The sequence below is a fragment of the Vulpes vulpes genome, unplaced genomic scaffold, assembly GCF_048418805.1.
Source record: "Vulpes vulpes isolate BD-2025 unplaced genomic scaffold, VulVul3 u000000630, whole genome shotgun sequence".
Taxonomy (NCBI): domain Eukaryota; kingdom Metazoa; phylum Chordata; class Mammalia; order Carnivora; family Canidae; genus Vulpes; species Vulpes vulpes.
Genome location: NW_027325744.1, coordinates 172,297 through 194,762, shown reverse-complemented (window position 1 = coordinate 194,762; position 22,466 = coordinate 172,297). Strand labels below are relative to the sequence as shown.

General features: G+C 39.8%; 2 protein-coding genes and 2 pseudogenes across 2 annotated transcripts in view; 1 reads left to right on the top strand and 3 right to left on the bottom strand.

Annotated features, from left to right (window-relative positions):
* The window catches only part of LOC140596752 (FAS-associated factor 2 pseudogene), a 62,021-nt pseudogene extending 42,261 nt beyond the window's left edge, over positions 1-19,760 (bottom strand).
* Positions 1-20,062, bottom strand: part of LOC140596747 (piwi-like protein 1) — a gene marked incomplete at its 5' end in the record, with an annotated part of 99,961 nt that extends 79,899 nt beyond the window's left edge. The window contains one exon of the mRNA XM_072745234.1: positions 19,984-20,062. Coding sequence (XP_072601335.1) covers positions 19,984-20,062 — 79 coding nt within the window. The remainder of the gene's footprint in view (positions 1-19,983) is intronic.
* LOC140596755 (phosphoglycerate kinase 1-like) lies at positions 10,180-11,865 on the top strand (annotated as a pseudogene).
* Positions 18,481-22,466, bottom strand: part of LOC140596761 (small G protein signaling modulator 1-like) — a 28,009-nt gene continuing 24,023 nt past the window's right edge. The window contains exons 5-6 of the mRNA XM_072745250.1: positions 21,971-22,133; positions 18,481-20,136 (exon numbers count right to left, since the gene is read on the bottom strand). Of these exons, the coding sequence (XP_072601351.1) occupies positions 20,133-20,136; positions 21,971-22,133 (167 nt within the window). The 3' untranslated portion in view covers positions 18,481-20,132. The remainder of the gene's footprint in view (positions 20,137-21,970; positions 22,134-22,466) is intronic.

The following is a 22,466-nucleotide window of genomic DNA, read 5'->3' as shown; positions in this document are numbered from 1 at the left end:
CAAATAAGTACATAAAATCTTCAAAAAAATTAAAATTAAAATAAAATCTTTTGAATGCTGTTCTTCAATGTTTAAGGCCCACAGAACTATCTGGAAAGCTCATTTTGGTGGGGAGATCTGATTCCTCGGCACTGCTATAAAGGATGTGTTTCTGCCATATCATAGTGCAGCAGAGTGCAGCACTAGTGATGTTGTGCTAAGCATAGCTGCCTTTCATAGGGCAGCATAATTCAGAGGAATTTACCCTCAGAGGAAAACTTCCCCAATGCAAAGCAGATGACTGATAACACCCTTTATACAGACTGAACGTAATGGTTTATTCACTTATGCATATTAAATCCCTTTGAAATTAAAGGGAATCAGAATAGGCTGCCACAAAATGTATCACTTTGTCATGTGGACTGTTTTGAGCTGAAGGCAATCAAGATCCAACGGATTCAAAAACTTTCCCCTCCCCCTTATTTGTCTCTGAGAATTCAGAGGAGGTCTGGTCCTGGAAGAGAGGTACCACCAGAAATATCTACAAAAAGTACAGGCTAGGTGTGCCAAGCTAAGGGGAACTCAGCAAGATACGTTTGTTCAGTTTCCTCTGTGTCCCACTGTCTCTGCAGGTCATGACAAACATTTGTTTTCCAATTATTTGCTCTTATCATCTTTCTGTTAATTGTGTTCCTTCCTTTTGAAGCCCCAGATCCCTACCCCTAACTCCTTAACTCAGAATGGCATATTAAGCCTCAATTGCCTGTCTTGAAGCTTTTCATGTCTTTGTGGGGCTCTCATAAGTACAAAATTAGATGTTAACCAATTTAATTAGTAGACCAGCCATAAGCATCCAGTAAGTTAAGAAAAAAAAAAAATCCCTCCCTACTAAAGCAAACATTAGAAGAGTAGCAATATGGGGCACCTGGGTGCTGCAGTTGGTTAAGCACTCGACTCTTGGTTTTGGCTCAGGTCATGATCTCAGGGTCATGGTCTCCAGGTCGTGAGACCAAGCCTCTTGTCAGGCTCTCTCTCCCTCCCCCTCTTCCCTTCTCTTCCACTTTCTCTCTTTCACTCTCTCCCTCTTTCAAACAAATAAATAAATATTTTTTTAAAAAGAAGAATTAGCAATATGATTTTAGATTTACAGCATAAATTAAACAAATCACAAGTAATCCAATCATATTTGAAGCTGGCCTCCATCGTATCAGTTCAGATGAAAGAATGATCAATAGAGGTCATATCATCCCCAGGCATAACTGAACTAGCCAAGAAACCTGTAAGAATGCAACCCCACTAGCTTACAAATAGATATGATCACCAGATGTACTTAGTGAAATTTTTAACATAAGGAATCGAGATGTCTTTCAGATTCCAAATCTCTTGAGACGGAGAAGACCGCTGTGGGACTTAATGAAATGGCATCGGAGCATCTGCTAGCATGACATCATGGGCCTCCAATCAACAGCGTCCACCTTCTCAGGAGCCCCCTGCTCCAAATTTTGACCTTAAAAATCCTCACTTGCAAACCATGAGGGGGTACAGGACTTTTGAGCATTAGGTACTGTTCTCATGGGTGAGACCACACCATTAACAGCTTATCTTTCTTCACTGCAAAAGCTCAGTGTCAGTTTTTATTGGCTCTCTGTGCATTGAGGGGACAAACTCTCACTCGGTTCAGTTACAATTTGATTAAATAAGGGTATATAAACCCTGCCAGTCTTGAAGTGAATGAGGGAGTTCTCGGGGTTTGTAGTGATCAGCTGCATCCTGCAGATTCCTCATTTGAATCAAAGGCAGGTTGGCAAAATGAATAGACTTTCCATTTTGAAGACTTGGACTAAGTATGGGGTTAGAATCATACTTGACTGCCTACCAGGCAAATATCTCACCATAATGACACTCAAAGAGGTAAAACTACCTCCTGAATCAAACTGATCAGATTGAAATCCCAGCTCTGCCACTTACTCTATTTCCATATCTGAAAATAGATGTAACAATAGTAGCTACCTCACAGAGTGACAGAGGATAAATTAATCAAGTCATGTGAGATACACAATATATTTCTTGGCATATTGCTTACCAACAATTAGTTACTACTATTGTTGTTCTATTAAAATAATAATTTATATGTATTTTCAAAAATTGGTAACACATGCCATTTTATAGCATCTGGAGAATGGAATCTGAGTTTAGTAATACTTCCTCTTCCTTAAACATTTACCTAAAATATAGTACTAATGTTTTTGAATTAAAGTTGTCCAGTCATGGGCATTACCCTTTCTTAAAGCTGGGTGGATCCTCAAGACAAACGTCTCTCTAAATATCTCTTTTCCCCATAAAGCAAACAATGGTCTTTTGCAAGGGACATTCCTGTCAGAAGACTAATAATAGGGACACCACTTGAACCATATGGGTATTCCGTGAATAGAATGTAGATATGCAGAAAAACAAAATGTAATCATTGAGGCTGTTGAGCTGAGCAAACACTGCTTCACAGTGTTAATGACATGAAATTTTCCTCTACTTTCTGTGTTTTTGCCTTTGTAGCTACTCAGAATTTCACCCCGGTCCTCTGGTGACAGCTGTGGCACATGAGCTCAGAACACTGGATCTGCTCGATGATTTCCTGCCAAGCACTTTATTAAGAGTTTTAGATTTATTAGATTCAATACAGTTTGCTTGATGCATGGTAGATTATTCTATATTTCGTAAAAATTACCCTGTTCTATGGCTTGATGCCTTGAGTTTATAGCCACTAAGACATGGTTTATTGTTTGTTCTTGATTTGGAAACAAATAGTTTCCCTTTGTTCTGATTCTTTATTTTCCCTGTCTACTTTTGAGATGCTAGAGCATCGTGATTGCACATAGTATTCGAAACTCAAGATTTATTATACATTGCACTTTCTTTAAAAAATTAGATTATAGATCTAAGAGTAAACAATGCTTAAGGAGCAAGAGACTGGACGTGTGATTTGTACACATACACTTAATTTCCGTATATTCTTGTCATGATTATCCATGGCATTTATGAACCTATGTTGATTTATTATCAAATGAAAGTTTAAAAAGCCTAACAATTTAAAAAAGCAAGATGCACTTAAAATAATAAACTTTAAATAGAATCATCTAATTTAACATCAATAAATCTGACAATCTGACAATTCAGGGTGAGGGTGTTTCTATATACTTATAAGGAAATTGTATGTCTTTCTTTAAAGTTTTTCCCTATGCTATATTTAAAAAACAAAAATCAGAAACAGAAACAAAAAAGTCTATCTCAGGATGGTTATAACAAGTGACAATGTACAAGTTTCATAAATTTGAACTCTTCTAATTTGAAAACCAAATCCAGTTGGCTAGACTGTTGTGTTTGGTTGGTGTTTTATGTAATTGGGAAATTTTACATTTAAAAGTAGTTTTCTGAAAAAAAAAAATAAAATAAAAGTAGTTTTCTGGTATTATGCTGAGTGAAATAAGTCAATTGGAAAAGAACAATCCTTATATGGTCTCATTCATTTGGGGAATATAAAAATTAGTGAAAGGGAATAAAGGGAAAGGAGAGAAAATGAGTGAAAATATCAGTGAAGGTGACAAAACATGAGAGACACCAACTCTGGGAAACGAACAAAGGGTAATGAAAGGGGAGGTGGCCGGGGGGTTAGGGTGACTGGGTGATGGGCACTGAGGGGGGCACTTGGTGGGATGAGCACTGGGTGTTATGCTATATGTTGGCAAACTGAACTCCCATAAAAAATAAAAATAAAAAATAAAATAAATAAAATAATAAAAGTAGTTTTCTAATTCATTTTAAAAAATCAGAAAATTTAGGCTAATACTCTTGATTGGCAAAATTAGCTGAAGCTGAATACCGGCTGTCCCTTGTACTAAAGGCCCATGTTCTCCAAAGACCTTGTTCCCCTTGTTCCCAACCCTCTCCATTCATTCATGTTGGTGGGCTAGTCTTTGTATATACATTTGTGCTTGGGACCACTGACGTAGAGATGTCAAGGGATGATGTGCTAAAATCTGACAATCTGACAAGCCCGGTAAAGGTAGGTTAGGAATCCATCAATAGGCTTTATAATGTAGCTTATTTCAATATAATAATAGTCATGGTGCAAATGAGAATAATTACCTACTTAGTACTTGAACAACTATAACATTATGCAGCCATTAACCATGATATTTTAAAAAATATCAGATGCAAATGTAAAAGTGATTTGGTTAAATGACAAAATCACAGGTCATATAGTCGTAGGTAAATTAGTATTGAGTTATGTTACAAAGAGAATTCAAACGAGATGTGCACTATCAAGGCACTACTCTAAATGGATGGATAATCACGTAGAATTACAGAGCTAAATTGGGTCAGGCAAACCAATTCCAGGACCAAAGATTCATATTTATATATTAATTGCAACTAGTTACATTTTCATTGATTTTTTAAAGAACAAATTAGAGAGACCAGTATGCTTCTTTGGAATAGAGAAGAAAAAGTTTTAAAAAAGGATATGAGTATTGTCTAAAGTTAGAGTCCTGAGGGAATGGTTGAATAGTCGAAAAGGACTAAGGATTAGTTAGCACAAGTACTAACTAGTACTAAAGTACTAGTTAAGCAACATTTTAAGTAGTATAATAATTTTTCTGATAGATTCTTTGCATTTTTAAATATTTGCATTTTTGTTCCAGTAAAAGTAACTCACTCTCCATGTAGGTGATTAGAAAAGGGGGAATGGAAGAAATAAAATACAGCTCACCTATAATCTTACTATCAATATTTTACTATTAAAAGTTTCAATCCTGGGGATCCCTGGGTGGCTCAGCGGTTTGGCGCCTGCCTTTGGCCCAGGGCGTGATCCTGGGGTCCTGGTATCAAGTCCCACGTCAGGCTCCTGGCATGGAGCCTGCTTCTCCCTCTGCCTGTGTCTCTGCCTCTCTCTCTCTCTCTCTATGTCTATCATGAATAAATAAATAAAATCTTAAAAAAAATAAATAAAAGTTTCAATCCTTTTGTTTCTTGTCTTTTTGCTGCTAAACCATAAGATGTATATGGATCAGGAGCCTCTATTCTGCTCACTAATATATCCAAATACCTACACAGTGCTTACTAAAACAAAAAAAAAAGGTAGGCACTTGGTGGATATTGACTGAACATGTGTGTTCAGAATTAGAGTTCTATTGCTTTATTTTTATTTTTTACAAAGATTTTATTTATTTATTCATCACACACACACACACACACACACACAGGCAGAGGGAGAAGTAGGCTCCTTGCAGGGAGTCCGACGTGGGACTTGATCCCAGGTCTTGAGGATCACACCCCGGGCTGAAGGAGGAGCTAAACCGCTATACCACCCAGGCTGCCCTGTACTTTTTATTTTGTGTCTTTTCATTTGAGTTCATATTGTGAGCATTTTTGTCTTTAAGTGTTCTAACAATGTAGTTTTTTAAATGGCTAGATATGCCATAATTTCTATTGTTGAATATTTAGGTTGTTTCCAAATTATCACTAACACCAAAATGCTTCTGCAAGCATTTTTTCCACATAAAACTGGTTAGTATAAATATCTGGTATACCAGACTCATGAACTGAGTCTTTATATTGATCATTATAATTTTTGAAAATTTTATAGGAAAAATAAATGGTATCTAATTGTTTTGATTTGTAGTTACTTGACAACTGTTAACACTATATATTTTTTGTGTATGTCAATAAAATTACCTTTAAATGGAAATATTATTGTTTAAAAATTTAACAGAAATCCAATGTATATAATATTTGATCTCTTCTAATCAGCATATATAGAAACACAGACACATTATAGACTTTGCTATATAGTTAATTATTCATTGTATCTTAATCAACATTTCAAAATACATGCACATATGCACATACATGTGTATTAACTGTACATTCACTGACACATTCATATATTCCTTATGTGATAACATGTGCATATTTATTGACTGATGCTGAATTTTAAAAAAATGTTTTTAAAAGATTTTATTTATTTACTCACAATTGACAGAGAGAGAGAGGCAGAGACACAGGCAGAGGGAGAAGCAGGCTCCATGCAGGGAGCCTGATGTGGGACTCGATCCTGGGTCTCCAGGATCACACCCTGGGCCGAAGGCGGTGCTAAACCGCTGAGCCACCTGCGCTGCCCATGTCAACATTTTTTCTTATTTGACTTTTAGACTTTGTTTTAGAGTAGTCTTAGGCTCACAACAGAATTAAGAGGTAAGTATTGAGATTTCCATATACATCATGCTCTACACAGGCATAGCTTCTCTCCCATCATCAAAGTCATTCACCAAGAGGTATTTTTAAAAATAATAATTGTTATTAAATTAATATGGATATAAAATATATTTATTTTTATTTACATACTTATACTATAAATATAAATTATTATTTTTATCAGTTTTTGCCAAGGATAAACCTACAGTGACACATCATAATCACCCAATGTCCATAGATTATATTATGGTCCACTCGATATTTACATTCTATGGGTTTGGACAAATTTACAATAACATCTATTCACTATTATAATATCATAGCATATTTTCAGTGCCCTAACACAAACAAAGGAAAATGATTCATCTTCTCCCTAAATTCCCTTCAACTATTCATCTTTTTATCGTTAACACAGTTTTTTTTTCTTTTCTGGAACATCATATAGTTAAAGTTATATATAGTATGTGACCTTCTCACTTTGGCTTCTTTCACTTAGTAATTTGCATTGAAGTTTCCTCCATGTATTTCTATGGCTTGATGGCTCATTTTTATTTTAGTGCTCAGTAATATTTGTTTGTATTTATCACATACACGTATTGCAAAACTTCTTGGTTCCTTCCAAGTCTTGGCAACTATGAACAAAAGCTGCTATAAACATCTATGTGCAGGTTTTTGTGTGAGCATAAGTTTTCAGGTCCTTCAGATAAAGGCCAAGGAACTGAAATCTTCAGATTATCCAGATGTCACTAATATCTTGGTCTGTTCCAATCCCATTGCCGTTTACCTTTTCTATGCCAAGTATGGTTTATGAACTAGTAACATAGGCACCAAATACGAGCTTTTTGGAATCTCAAGTCTCACTCCAGGCCTACTAAATTAGAGCTTGTATTTGATGAAAGTCCTCAGGCAATCGATGTGTACATGAAAGTCTGAGAAGCAGTGCCATCAATTCTAACACCTCTGATTATAAAATATAAGTCTCCACTTTGACCTAGAGTTAGAAACATGCCTAAAATCAGAAGGAGCTTTTGAGACAAACAAAAAAATCTTCAAATCCCAGCCCTTCTGCTTCTGAAGTGATTCTCTTGAACAGGTAATGCAACATTTCTCCTCTTTCTCCATCGATGCAATGATGAAAATAAGACCTTGTTGCTGTATTAAGAAATGTCATATGCAACTGATGAATTATTGAAAACTACAGCTGAAACTAATAATGTACTATACGTTAGCTAACGTAATTTAAATATAAAAATGAAGTGTGATAAAAAAATAAAAAGTACTCATCACTGAGGTATAATAAATGGTCAATTGTGAATAAAAATTATGATTAGAGATAAATTAGAGAAAAGGAACAGCTCTTGAGGTTACAAAATGGTTAGTTGTAAATTGTGAATTAAAGATAACCTGATAACTGATGGGAGTTATTCTAATGCCATGCCACTTTGCTATAACAGCAATTCTTACCAGTTCAATTAAGCTTATATTTTCAAGGATTCTTAGTTTTCTCCTGGAATTATGATCAACATAGTAATTTTTTATATTATTTTTTCTGAGAAACATTTTTAGGTAATGGGGGGAAAATGAGCCCTCTCTTAGAATATATAAAAGATATATAAAAGACTGTTTAAAATATGTATATATGTATAAAAGATGTTTAAAATATATTTCTTTGTGGAACATATTAAATGGATCATTATTTGTATGAGATTTTTAAAACTCACTGTGGCTTATTATGCAAATTTTAAACTGACATTGGATAGGTAAATTATGTTTAGGCAGTTTTCAAGAACTGGATTTTTGATTCAATAGACCATAGCAACTCTTCGATGTGCTATATTGTAATTCATTAAATTATCTTCTAGCACATGCATAGCTATCATGATGCTAATGGGTATTCATATTTAAATCATGAACGAAAGTTATACATATATACACCAATTTTTCATATCAAAAAGCTTGGAACTGAAAGAACTATAGAGCAAAACACAGTATTTGAACACATTTTTATGGTGTTGTGATTTCTAGATTATCTCTGTATTTGTTAAGCCTATCTGTTGTGTCAGTTATCAATTCATTGCCTTTCATTTCCAAATGTACCTCCAATATGGTAAACAACAGAATTGGCTTAAGCATTTCTCTTTTTAAATGCACACTGTTAAGTTTCTCAGTAGAGGGCAGCAGGGGAGATTTTGCAGGAGGTAGAGACTTCCTCCAATTCACAGCACTATCCAGGAGGATAGGCAGTGTGGGTATAAGGACATCTGGTAAGGAACTACTACTTAGCAGTCACAAGCCTAGGATGAAGGTCCTTTGACCTTTCAGCCTCATCCTGGCAATGATATTTCTACAGACAGCCTGGACTCCTCTGACAAGCCTAGTACAGCCTGCATAAAGCTACTTGTGTCCAGAAGGTCACACACCAAGTCAGTCCTTCAAAGAGTAAGTTCTAACAACCTTTCACCCCTACTGGCACCTGGATTCCCACTGCAGATCCAGCAACCATTTTCTTGTCACATGTCATTTTCTTATCTTTGTCTATACCTCCGGAGGTGGCTGTTGTTTGCACAGCAGTTCTGGCCTGGCCATTCCAGTGGTCAGCTCTGCTCTCTAGGAGCCAAACTACATTTTCTCCAGTATTTGAACACATTTTTACAGTGTTGTGATTTATGGATTATCTCTGTATCTGTTAATACCCTTTTCAAGTTTACCCTTTCTTAGGTACTCTTTCTCTGCTTTACCACACAGAATTTCTTTATATCTTATAGTTATGTTTGTCAGAGTCAGTAATTCTTTGTATTAAACTGTTCTGCTTTAACCTACTACATGTTTTTGTTTGTTTGTTTGTTTTGTTTTGTTTTGTTTTTGTCTCCTGATTGGGCTCAGAGTGCTACTTTGGCTTTCTACAATTAGAAGTGAAACTTGTTCAAGAGATCATTTTATTACAATAAGGGCTACTACTTACTGTGAACTATCTATGTGCCAGGCTCTTCACAATTATGATCTCACTTCATCCTCATGGAAATCTTATGAAGTGCGTACTTCATTCTACAAATGAAGTATATAGGGATCCCTGGGTGGCACAGTGGTTTGGTGCCTGCATTTGGCCCAGGGCGCGATCCTGGAGACCCGGGATCGAATCCCACATCAGGCTCCCAGTGCATGGAGCCTGCTTCTCCCTCTGCCTATGTCTCTGCCTCTCTCTCTCTCTCTCTCTGTGACTATCATAAATAAATAAAAATTAAAAAAACAAACAAATGAAGTATATACAAGGCTTATAATTAAAGCAATTTACTCAAGGTCATGACTGACTCAAGACTTAAAACGAGTCCTCTCTCAATACTATCATTGTGCTTATCACTACTATCTTAACTCCTAAACACCATAAAAGTCAACTAAAATGTCCACGAATATCTTATTTTTTTCTGAATGATTGATAACATAGGATCTTATGGGTTTATTATCCAGATAGAACGTAAAATACATATTTGGATATCATAGCTTTCCAGGTTATGCTTGAAGCCATGAATATAAATAGAATCACCCAAGGAGAATGGAGAAAAAAAAAAGAAAAAAAAAAGTTAACAGGCTTGGAGAAGACCTGGGAAAACACTGACATTTAAAGAACAGAGGAGGGATCCCTGGGTGGCGCAGTGGTTTGGCGCCTGCCTTTGGCCCAGGGCGCGATCCTGGAGACGCGGGATCGAGTCCCACGTCGGGCTCCCGGTGCATGGAGCCTGCTTCTCTCTCTGCCTGTGTCTCTGCCTCTCTCTCTCTCTCTGTGACTATCATAAATAAATAAAAATTAAAAAAAAAAAATAAAAAAATAAAATGTTTAAAAAATAAAAAATAAAGAACAGAGGAGCTCTCGGCATTCCGCACGAGGTTGGAGCACACGCAGGCTGCTTTCTTCTCCGCTGTTTAAGCTCTCAGCCTCGCAGCCCTTCTATTGCCAGGATGTCACTTTCTAACAGGCTGACTCTGAACAAGCTCGACGTGAAGGGCAAGTGGGTTGTCATGAGAGTGGACTTCAACCTATGAAGAGCCTATGTTCCTATGAAGAACCACCAGATAACAACCAACCAGAGAATCAAGGCTGCCATCCCAAGTATCAAATTCTGCTTGGACAATGGAGCCAAGTCAGTTCTTATGAGCCATCTGGGCCGGCCTGATGGTGTCCCCATGCCAGACAAGTATTCTTTGGGGCCAGCTGCTATAGAACTTAAGTCTGTGCTGGGCAAGGATGTTTTATTCTTAAAGGACTGTGTGGGCCAAGAAGTGGAGAAAGCTTGTGCTGACCCAGCTGCTGGGTCTGTCATCCTGCTGGAGAACCTTTGCTTTCATGTGGAGGAAGAAGGGAAGGGAAAAGATGCTTCTGGGAATAAGATTAAAGCTGAGTCAGTCAAAATAGAAGCCTTCCAAGCTTCACTTTCCAAGCTAGGAGATGTCTATGTCAATGATGCTTTTGGCACTGCTCACTGAGCCCCCAGCTCCATGGTGGGAGTCAGTCTGCCACAGAAGGCCGGAGGTTTCTTGATGAAGGAGGAGCTGAAATAGGCCTTGGAATGCCCAGAGCGACCCATCCTGGCCATCCTGGGTGGAGCTAAAGTTGCAGACAAGATCCAGCTGATCAGTAATATGCTGGACAAAGTCAATGAGATGATTATTGGTGGTGGAATGGCTTTTACCTTCCTGAAGGTGCTCAACAACATGGAGATTGGGACTCCTCTGTTTGATGAAGAGGGAGCCAAGATCGTCAAAGACCTGATGTCCAAAGCTGAGAAGAATGGTGTGAAAATTACCTTGCCAGTTGACTTCGTCACTGCTGAAAAGTTTGATGAGCATGCCAACACTGGCCAAGCCACTGTGGCCTCTGGCATACCTGCTGGCTGGATGGGCTTGGACCATGGTCCTGAGAGCAGCAAGAAATATGCTGAGGCAGTTGCTCAGGCTAAGCAGACCATGGGGAATGGACCTGTGGGCATATTTGAATGGGAAGCTTTTGCCCGAGGAACCAAAGCCCTCATGGATGAGGTGGTGAAAGCCACCGCCAGGGGCTGCATCACCATCATAGGTGGTGGAGACACTGCCACTTGCTGTGCCAAATGGAACACAGAGGATAAAGTCAGCCATGTGAGCACTGGGGGTGGTGCGAGTTTAGAGCTTTTGGAAGGTCCAGTCCTTCCTGGGGTGGATGCTCTTAGCAGTGTTTAGTACTTTCCTGCCTTTTGGTTCCTGTGCACAGCCCCTAAGTCAACCTAGCACTTGCTGCATCTCTCCTTGGCATTAGCTAAAATCTTCCCTCATGTCAAAATTCAGCTAGTGGCCAAGAGATGCAGTACCAGGAACCCTTAAAGAGGCGCACAGCATCTCAGCTCCTCTTTACTGCACCCTGGATTTGCCTACATTCTTCAGGATCCCATTTGAATTTCTTAGTGACTAAACCATTGTGCATTCTAGAGTGCATATATTTATATTTTGCTTGCTAGAAGAAAATGAGCTGTGTTGGCTTCTCTTTTTGAAGTAGCTTATTCTGATTACAGCTGTGTCATTGTTTCACTACTCAGCATGGAAATAAGATGAAATTCCAATTGTAGGCAGGTAGGGAGACAAAGTTGGTGATCTATTAAATCAATAAAAGTATCCACTGAAACAGAGAAAAAAATAAAGAACAGAGGAAAAGAAACAGTAGAAGAAAAGCAAGAAAGTATAGTGTACTGGAAGCTAAGAGATTTTCAGAAACGAAACATCACAAAGAAAACAAGAAGGACGATGAAAAATGTGTGTTTTGGCTTTAGCAACATAGAGGTCAATGGTTGGAAGAGTGAAATTGGTGGGCCTAAATTCCATATTATACTGAGATGAATGCACAAAAGGTAAAGAAGTATAAACTTTGAGTAAAACAACTCTTTAAGATACTTGACAATGGAAAGAAGAGGACTTCTGTGAAGATATGTAGGGCCAAGGTGGTATTTTGGGTTATTTCCCATAAGATGAGAGAGACTTGAAAATGTTGAAGTTGCAACATTCTGAGAACTTAATGTTTAAGATATAGAAGGGAAATGAATGATAAAATCCTCAAGGAGGCAGGAAGTATAGAGAGCATATAAGGTGGGTGAATTAAAATAATTCTTAGTTTTAAAGATTTTTACATCAACTTTGACATTCACTGATTTTGACACTAATCTTACCTGAATCATACACATAGAGAAAGGGGGGATGGGGAGGAGAAGAGATAGCTTGTTTTCAACAAATAGAGTTAGCATCATCAGCCTTGCATGGTTTTCCTTAATTTTATTTTATTTTATTTTTTTAAAATTTTATTTATTTATTTATTTATGATAGTCAGAGAGAGAGAGGCAGAGACACAGGCAGAGGGAGAAGCAGGCTCCATGCACCGGGAGCCCAACGTGGGACTCAATCCCGGGTCTCCAGGATCGCGCCCTGGGCCAAAGGCAGGCACCAAACCGCTGCGCCACCCAGGGATCCCGGTTTTCCTTAATTTTAAAGTTCTAGTAGAAAGCTCCATTTGTCTGGGAGCTATAAAGTCATCTTTGGAATTTCAGATTCCTACTCTGTGTCATATTCTCCAGTCCTCTAGGGAGAAGAAGCTGCTGAATTCATAGACATGTTTAGACTAGCAAGGCCTACTGCAGAGAAAGAAGGATGTACATATTTCAGAACACAAAAGGATTGAAGTAGACTATAAGTCCCTTAAAGGGAAGAACTATGTGAAATCACTCTGTTGTCCATTAACTAACCTAATCTTTCACTTTGGGCAGGTACATAATTAGGATACTTACATAACCATACTCATCCTTACCTAGTATATTGGGAGGTTTGGCTTCCGTAACATCCTTTATAGAAAAGCTGTGTCTATCTAAACTGATTTCTTCCGATTTTAAACTAAGCAAAGTAAAATATTAAGCCCTCTCTTGCTGTGGTGTATTCCAAGTGTCCCTATATTTCGCATTGACAGTCTTTATTCTCAATCAACTCCTTCGGACCCCCTGTAGTTTTCTAATTTGACCTTTCCATATAATTCAAATGCTAGGACCTAGCCCACACTGAAGCAACTCTCCAACACAATTTTGGCAAAATTAAAGTAGGCTCTGGCTTTTGGAAAAATAAGTAATACGGTAATACATGTTAGCTCTTTATTTTCTTCTAATTTTTGACATTCAAGTGATGCCATAGTGCTTTATCGTTAGCTACATCAGCAGTTAGCTTTGCCAAGTGAGGTTGCTAGCTCTTCTAAATGCAAATTAAAAGAGAAAAGAAAAGAAAGGAGCAAAGCATTAGCAGGCAGCAAAGAGATATGGTACATGGCCAACAAGGTAATAGCCTTATGGTGAGCCACTGCTCCAGAGAGGGAGGGTTATCTTGTCAATGGTATTAAACTTAAGACCCTGTTTCACTTGCACTGATGTCTGTCAAGGGAAGGGACCGGGATGCAGGAAGAGATTAAGAACTTCTCCCTAAATCAGTAATCAGTATCCTTCTAACAACCACAGAAAGGGTCTTAACATCTGTGAGAGTAGTCACTGTCCAGGCTGTGAGGAAACACGGGGAGAGGTGTGTAATGTTCATTGCTTCTAACTGTGAACACTTAACACTTGCGGCAACCGGAAAGAATCTGCAGTGCCCTCTTCATTCACAAAGGACACTATGACTATCTATTATTGAATAGTGGGTATTAGAAGAGCATCTCATCATTTTTAGAGTTTTATTTCACGTTCATAAAAACATTTCCATTTTTCTCTTCCTGAAGAGAGCCTCTTGGACTGAAACTGCCAGTGACTTTCCACATCCCTCATCCTGTTTCATTACAGAAACGCTCATAAAGACACAATTTTCTCCTATCAATAAATATGTTTGATGTTCCATAGAAGTTCTATGTAATACATGCAGAACAATGGAGTCAGACTCTAGGATTAATGATTGTCAAAGCAACTTGAAGCGACGAGCCTGCCTCTGGATGCTCAGCGGTGGATGTGATGCGGGTGTTCAGTGGGAAACCAGAATGAGCAATAAAGCCCACGAGTAATAATCATAAATCCCAAAGAGGCATCACCCTTTCTTAAGACATGTTTAAACTCCTTGAGAACGAAGACTGTAAGGTGCAATCTGCTTTTAGAGGCATTATATTGTTCTAATACATTTAGTTTAAGTTGGAAGTGGAGCATGCCTGGACTGAGGAGCTTTTCCATGCAGTGGACTCAGCTGCAGCTCCACGCGGACTGCCAGGACAGGATGCGATGCTGATGGTGTTCTGAGCAGACTCCCAACATTTTCCTAACTTGAATTTGTTTTATTTTTACATCATATTCCTGTTAAAGGCTCCTAAAATCTCCTAGCCATCAAGTGTCTCAAAATACAGACTCTACATGGAAAGTATTTGGAGACACCGAATAATTTAGTGTGCCTTACGTATAGGATAAGGGACAAAAGGACTGATGTTTCTCAAAACAGACCATTAGGTTGGCTGTATTCAATTCTGATTCTATATATTTAGGACTCACTGAATTCATAGTTCACGGTACTTGCTGCCAAGATAAATAGTTTTTTTTTCTGCTTTTTGTATTTTCTCACATGAAGACACACTCACCAAGAAATCAAGTAGCAATTGAAGAACTAGACACACTGTGTGGGAAACGTCATGTTGGATATATAGTCTAGATGACCCCTTGATTAATACATAGAGGATTCACCTTTTTTCTTTCACTTCTCATTATTTTGAATCACATATCGCACAAACCAAATAATACTACATCTCAAAGGGAAAAATGTACGAAAGTATTTGTCAACCAAAACTCCTAGTAATTCATCACAGAATTTTCAATGTGCTGCTTTCCATGAACCTCATGCAAGTTCATGAATATTATTGAAGTCCACTGTCATGTAAAGTTTGGATCTTGCAGGAATCTAGGAAAAAAGTTCATACACTCTTTTCTGAATATTGGTAAAAATATATGTATAGTGCTCAAATAACAAGGATACAGTGAAGCAATTTTTAAGGATTATCCTACCACAGTATTATTTTACATACTTAGTAAAGAGATAAACTCTGTTCAGGAATCTCAAGACAGGGGTTTTTATTACTTCCAGAAGTTCAAGTAATTATTTAATAGCTACTATAGTTTGTAAAACATTTTAAAGTTCAGGTTGCACATCATTAGCACAGAGCCTCAGTCCTGCAGATTTCAAGCCTCAGAAACAGGCAACATATACTTCGTTTGATGGAAATTCAGACAGAGATATCTAATTCGCTACCCTGCGGAGTAAGGAAGATAAGCTGAGGCATCTGGTCAACACACTCAATGGGGATGGGGAGACCTTGCCATCTCTATAAAGGGGGTAGAGATTTATAAATCTTATTATTTCCATATATATGGCCTTTCACAACTTACCAGCTTATTTTCACATAGCTCATTTAATATAACAGTTATATAAAAGGTAAGACATTATTTTTTTCTATTTTTATTGTTGTAACTTCTCTGCACACTCATCACCTTAATAACACCTAAATATTACCTTGAGATGACATTTTTTGTTTCTCAAAACCTTCACTAGATCTCATGCTCTTTGGAAGCATAGAGTATGCATAAAGTGCCTTTTCTAGTTATAGTGTCCATACATGTATTGTATCTATGCACACACACAAACAATACTATAAAGTTCAGTACATGATAGCCACTCATTGAGGGCTGAAAAATGAATCACTGAGTGAATAAAGGAACACCTCACATTGTTTCATTTCTCCTTAGCCCTTTTGATTATCCATTCAATTAATTTATTACTAAGTACCTAGCACCGTGCCACCCTGTAGGATATTAACGATACAGTAATCAATTAAAGGTTATTCCACAGTGTGGTCCAATGATCTGCCTGCTGCCATCTGGATGCTTGTTAAAAACTCAAATTCCTGGGCCCAATCCCAGACTTACTGAATTAGAATCTCATGGATACTGAAGTCAGAAAAGCATTGCACAATAAGTTGACAATCTTGCAAAAACAGGTCGATGGATTTTTAAAAAAATCATATTAAAAAAACATCCTTTCTTTTAATCTTTCTACAGTATTTTCTCTATGCAATTTCTCTTAGTTATAGATTGGGTAAGACTAAAATTCAGGACAAATGGAAAACTAAGAACAACATGTAAATGAAAATTCTAAACCAAGGTAAATGGTGAACTAGTTTTTTGGGTCTAGGACTTCATAAAAAAACAGTCTTTCTGGGAACCCATCCTTGTGAAAAGCATTAATCATTAGAGAAAATCAGACAGGAATCTACAAATGACCTGGAGTCATAAATCAAGGAACAATTTTTGTCCTCATTTAGCCATGGTTATGTAGAATATGAAAATATGTATTCCCAGTAGTGGAAAAACCAAGTCCCAGTCAATTAAATTATAGACTGCCACTGGCTTACTTACATTCATGCTTAAAAATGATGTATTATTTTCCTTTCCCATTTCTATTACTTGATATTCTTGCAACTCGTTTAATTATTATAACTGTTTTGTGACACAGAGTTCAGTTTACAAAGACCTAATCCAGAGGTAAAGAGCCCAGTTTGCTTGCTCTCTCCCTGCTGTCTCAGTGAGACTGAGTCAGGGCTACACTTGGGGCCTTCCTGCAGTCTCAGATATCAGAACTCTGATCATGTTGTTTTAGGGTCAGTTGCTACAGATAAACTGGATGGATCGGGGTGGTGGTGGTGGAGTAGGGATTTTAAAGCTGGGAGGAGTGGATATTTATCCCAGCTCTGTTGGTAATTAGCAGAGTGGCCTTATTTACTTATTCTTTGCTTTTCTCTAAAATTTAGTCATGCAGTATTAAAGAATCATTGCAAGGAAGAAAAATAAACACTTGCCTATTTCCTGCTGATTAATGGAGCCAAGATATAACCGTTATTGTTAAATGACTATTAAATGCAGGGTGGTGATGTTTAGGCCTAGAAAAGTAAATCAAATTATTTGAAGTCACCCAGCTAATAGAGTGCAGTGTGTCTTGACTTGCATTTACTCAATTCTCGTCAGTATACTTTCCACTCTCAAACATTTCCTAAGCTTGTAGATGAATTACAGTGGTTTATAAACAGGACGGGGGTAATTGCCAAGAATATGGAAGTGGACAGGGAAGAAGGAGCACATGCTGTAGTTAATAGATCTCAGGCAGAACAAGAACAAGTGGCACCGGCTGGCCAGTGTCCAGGTTCTGCTGAAATGTGAACGCACAGGATTCTCTGAAGCCTGAAGGAGCCTGTCAGACTGGCCAGAAGTAGGCGGTGGCACTGCAGCAGGAATGGCTGTCAGACCTTCAGCCAATTTTTTTACCTTAGCAGCTCTGGCTCCCTGGTTAGTCTCCATTACAATATTAATCTCTGAGTTAGTAGAGAGATTTTCTGACCAAATACTCTTTTAAAAGAAAACCTGTTTTCAAATCAAGAGAAATGTTAAACTGGTTAGAGTTCAAAGTCTGAGGTAGTCACCATTCCACATGACCACAAGAAATGTCTTAGTTTTGTATGCCTGGCATGGGCCACAATAACTAAGAGAGGCAAAGAACTCACAAGGCCATCTGGGGAAGTTTCTTCAAAGGCAATGGTAGGATAGGTTCTATCTGAAGAAAGATCAGAGCAAAGAACAGTTAATTGTAGTTAGAACAGAGTCAAGTATATCATGTTGCTGGCTTGATTAGAGAGCCAGGACTGTGATGGACAGTGATGAAGAGATTTTTCTCTAAAGCAAGGGTCAAGAACCTTTTTCTGTAAAGGGCTAGACAATATTTTCAGTTTTGAAGAGCGTAAGATTTTGTCACAAGTACTCAGTTTGTCACTGTAGCACAAAAGCAGCCATAAATGACTGGCAAATGAATCAGTAAGGCTAGGGTCCAATAGGATTTTGTTTGCCAAACGTGAAGAAAGCTAGATTAGGTCTACGAGCTATAGTTTATCAACCTCTGCTCTGGAATAAAAACGTTTAAATTGAAAAAGAAACACTTGTGTTGTTTCTAGTGTCCCTACCCCACAGCCAGTGGGGAGACCGGAATTTTTCTTGAACCAAAACCTCTTCCATATAACACAGAACATACCTTCATAGGTTATGAAGGTACAGTGCAGGTTATGGAGGATGTTATCACTAAGGGTAGGGGAGACTCTGTACTAATGTTACAACTTCTGTGTGAATGTAAAAAAAAAAAATAAGAAGTTTAATAAATAAAGAGGTTGGCGTTATTGCTGAAATAAATCACTAATTCCTTTTGACTGATTTATTCAGCGGAAAACACAAGGTCATAGACCAAAGGCAGTAACTACAGAGGCCCTGAACCCACGTTAGGGCACAGAGCAGAGACTTGTCATAATTCACGAGAAGGTGTAATTGGACTCCAGAGCCTGGATTTCTTCCAGTTCCTCTCCTGTCTCCTGGCCTTTGCACCTGCTTCCCTCTGCTAGAAACACTCTTTCCCCTACATCTTTACCCAGTTAATGCCTACAGGCACTTCAAATGGAAGCTTAACTGCCATGTATTCCAGGACACTTTCTCTGACCACCCAGAGTAAATTAAACACCACCCACCTAGTTTGGAATATTCATCATATATTATCCCAATTACTAGTTACCTGTTTTCCCTGCTACGATGTGAGGTTCATGAAGAGAAGGATTTGTTCTATACTTTCAGATATGTTTTCCAGGCAAACAGGCAAAGAATGAAAGATAATCATAATACCCATTTTATGTGAGGATGTGGTTAAATAGGCACTTTCATATACCAAGAGATGAGGAGATTCTCATGTATTTCCTTGATATTCTCTCTCTCCCTCTCCTTCTGGCTGGAAAGGAGTACTGGTCGTGAAGAGTCTCAGATTTTACATTCTTCCCCAGCTTCCCTATCCCTTAGCATAACATCCAAGCTTTGAACATGACAGTTAAGACCAATGTATCGGGATCCCTGGGTGGCGCAGCAGTTTGGCGCCTGCCTTTAGCCCAGGGCGCGATCCTGGAGACCCGGGATCGAATCCCACGTCGGGCTCCCGGTGCATGGAGCCTGCTTCTCCCTCTGCCTCTGTCTCTGCCTCTCTCTCTCTCTCTCTCTCTCTCTCTCTCTGTGTGTGACTATCATAAATAAATAAAAATTAAAAAAAAAAAAAAAAGACCAATGTATCCCCAACATCTAAGGTTAGTGCCTGGCACTTGCTAGGTGCTCATTAAATATTTGTTGGAAGAATCAATGGATGGATAAATGCTTGCCAAGAGGGCTCATACTACAAAACATTTACACCAAGTTGATCTGAGCTAGAAAAAAAAAATGTAAGAAAGTATCATTATAAATTTCCAAAATGCTGTGGACTCACTATCTTCCCTTCTCACCTCTTCTCCAGAATGGCAGCGATCTCTGTCCCACTTACCAAATGAGAGGAGAGACACAGAGAAGCTAAATGACTCCTCTAGGGCCATGGTTAGTAAGAAGACAGTAGGCTTAATTCATGGGAGAAGAAAGATGCCTAAGATTGCAGGATCCTACACCCCACTCCTAATCTGGAGATCCGGCGTTGCCAGTAAGCACCTGAATTGTCCCAAGGTCCTAAACTAGGCTAATTCGGAGACGAACATCCAGATGGCCTTCATGTAATTTCTTCCAAGTCAAGTGCATATCAAGGGGGAGAAACGAAAGGTGCTTTGTGCAACAGGGCGCAATTTCCAAGAAGGCCAGCAGGTGGCGGCAGAGCACACCCAGGCGTCTGGTCTTTCTGGCTCACCTGCTGTTTTCCACCAGGTAATGCACAATTTTGTCCAGCACCTTCTCAAACAAGGCAGTGCGGATCCATAGGTGCTTGATGGCTAGTGGGGACAGGTTGGGCAGCTTCGGCAGCTTCCGCACATTCTCCTGGAGGCCCTGGATCTGATTTCACCTTCAAGACCAGTAAAGAAGAAGGATGAATATTCACAAAAGAGGAAATCCAACAGGACCAATATGCAAACAGCAACCTCTCAAGGAAATGAAGGGAATGGCAACCAAAACAACAAAAGAGCCCTTATTGCTCCTGGCAAGTGGGCAAAGAGTTGGAGGAATCATAATACCCAACAAGCATGAAGATGCAGGGAAATACACTTTCATACACTGTTGATGGGTAAGCCGGATTCTCATAGTGATTCCCTTCCCTTCCCTTCCTTTCCCTTTCCCTTCCCTTCCCTTCCCAGCCCAGGACTTCAGTCACACAGAGGCACCTTGGAGAGCTGTGGGCCCAGCATCTCAAAATTCATGAGAGCCTCACATGGGAAAACCCTTCCCTACCCTACCCTACCCTACCCTACCCTATCCTTCCCTCCCCCTCCCTTCCCTTCCCTTCCCCCTCCCTTCCCTTCCCCTCCCCCTCCCTTCCCTTCCCTTCTCTCTCTCTTCTCTTCTCTTCTCTTCTCTTCTCTTCTCTTCTCTTCTCTCTCTCTCTCTCTCTCTCTCTTCCCTCCCCCTCTCTCCCCTCTCCCTGTCATGGATAAGTGGTTGCATGAATGAAGGAATGGCTCTCCCTTACCAACTGGCATGGGTATCTCTAATTCCTCCATTAGAAAGTCACTCCCAATATCATGGAAGGCCGATGGACATCCACCCCTTTAAGAAGTTCTCAGCAAACACCTGGAAATTTAGCAGATGGACTGGAAGACACCTGAAAACCAAGTGGCTGAGGAGTCACTTGGGATTCCTAATGGGAGTTGGCAATGTAAAATCCACAGCCCTGCCCATCACACAGTTCTGGCCAGCAGCTCTGGGCTGGTATGGCCTGAAAGGCAAGGCAAGGGCCATTGCCCATCCAGTGAAGTGGAAGGAACACCCATGGCAGAGAAGGCAAACATGGCATGCGTGCTTCTTTCTCCTGTCTCGTGCCATCTAATCAATCTGAGCATTCTTTCCTGTGAAACCCAAGAGTAGCTCTAGAATCTTTCACAACAAGGTCCTTTGGGCAGCCTCTAGCAACAACTGGAGCTGAAACCTATTTGGCATCCCTGACCAGGCTCCAGATCAAGGCTTTGGCTGAACAATTAGGACTCTGGCGAGGCTCTGGTGGAAGGTGCTCAGGTACACATACTCAGGCCATGAGCCTCCCCCAGCAAACATAATCAGCTCTTAAGACATGTGAGTGAAGTCAAGGCTCCCCTTCAATGGTGGCCTCAATGTGACACCTGGTCCATGCAGACAGAGACCATACTGCTTTGATTAAACTTTGGTCTTCCTGCATTCAGAATGGGGTCTGGCTCCCAAAAGCCACTTTATGCATTCAACAATCGTGTCTTGAACATTTCTAGGCACTGTCCAGGCACTGGGATGGGGAGTAACAGATGTTAGTTGCCTGTTCCCAGGAGTTCAGAGTTAAGCGGGGAAGATAGACAAGAATCAAGGAAACAAATGAAAGAGTAATTAGAGGTGGTGATAACCACAGGGAAGTAAGTAAATAAGTGATCTAAAAGAAAAATTGGGTGAGGGTTGGAATTTATCCTTAACTGGGGCAAAGCCTGAGATGACAAGAAACTAGCCACAGAAAATGAAGTATGGGAACCGGGTGGTGGGTAGAACATGTGCAAAGGCCCTGGGGTAGGAAACAATCTGGCAGGTTTGGGGAGCAGAAAGGAAACCGGAGAGAGGAACTGGCAGGAGGCATGGGTTCTTGCAGAGCTCAGGGAGGAACGTGGAGTCAGGGGGACTGTCCTCTGCAGGGCGTGCCCTGCCCATACCCCATGCTCCATACTCACGTGCTCTCAATCAGCTGCTCCAGGTCCTGCACCTTGTGGCTCAGCTCCTCGGCCGGCGGGAAGTTCTTGCCCACTTTCATGAAGAGAGCTGCAATCTCGTTGTAGCACAGAAAGCCAGCCGCCCGCCGCCGCAGCCCATGCAGGACGCAGGCCTCCACAGCCGCTGTAGGGACATGACAGTCAGTAGGCCCTGCCCTGCCCACACTCCCACGCACCCAGCCCAGGACTTCAGTCACACAGAGGCGCCTTGGAGAGCTGCGGGCCCAGCATCTCAGAATTCATGAGAGCCTCACATGGGAAAACCGCATATGCCTCTCTCCCTTCCACTCCCTCGAAAGGGAGCAAGACAGCTGAGGAGTTAACCTATGCTCGCTGCCCAAGGTCAGACTATCTGCCCACATCCTTTCCCAGACACTAAGCAGTCGTGTGACCTCCAGCAACTACTTCCCCTCCTTGTGTCTCAGTTTCTTCATCTGAGAAGTGGGGAGAGCATGAA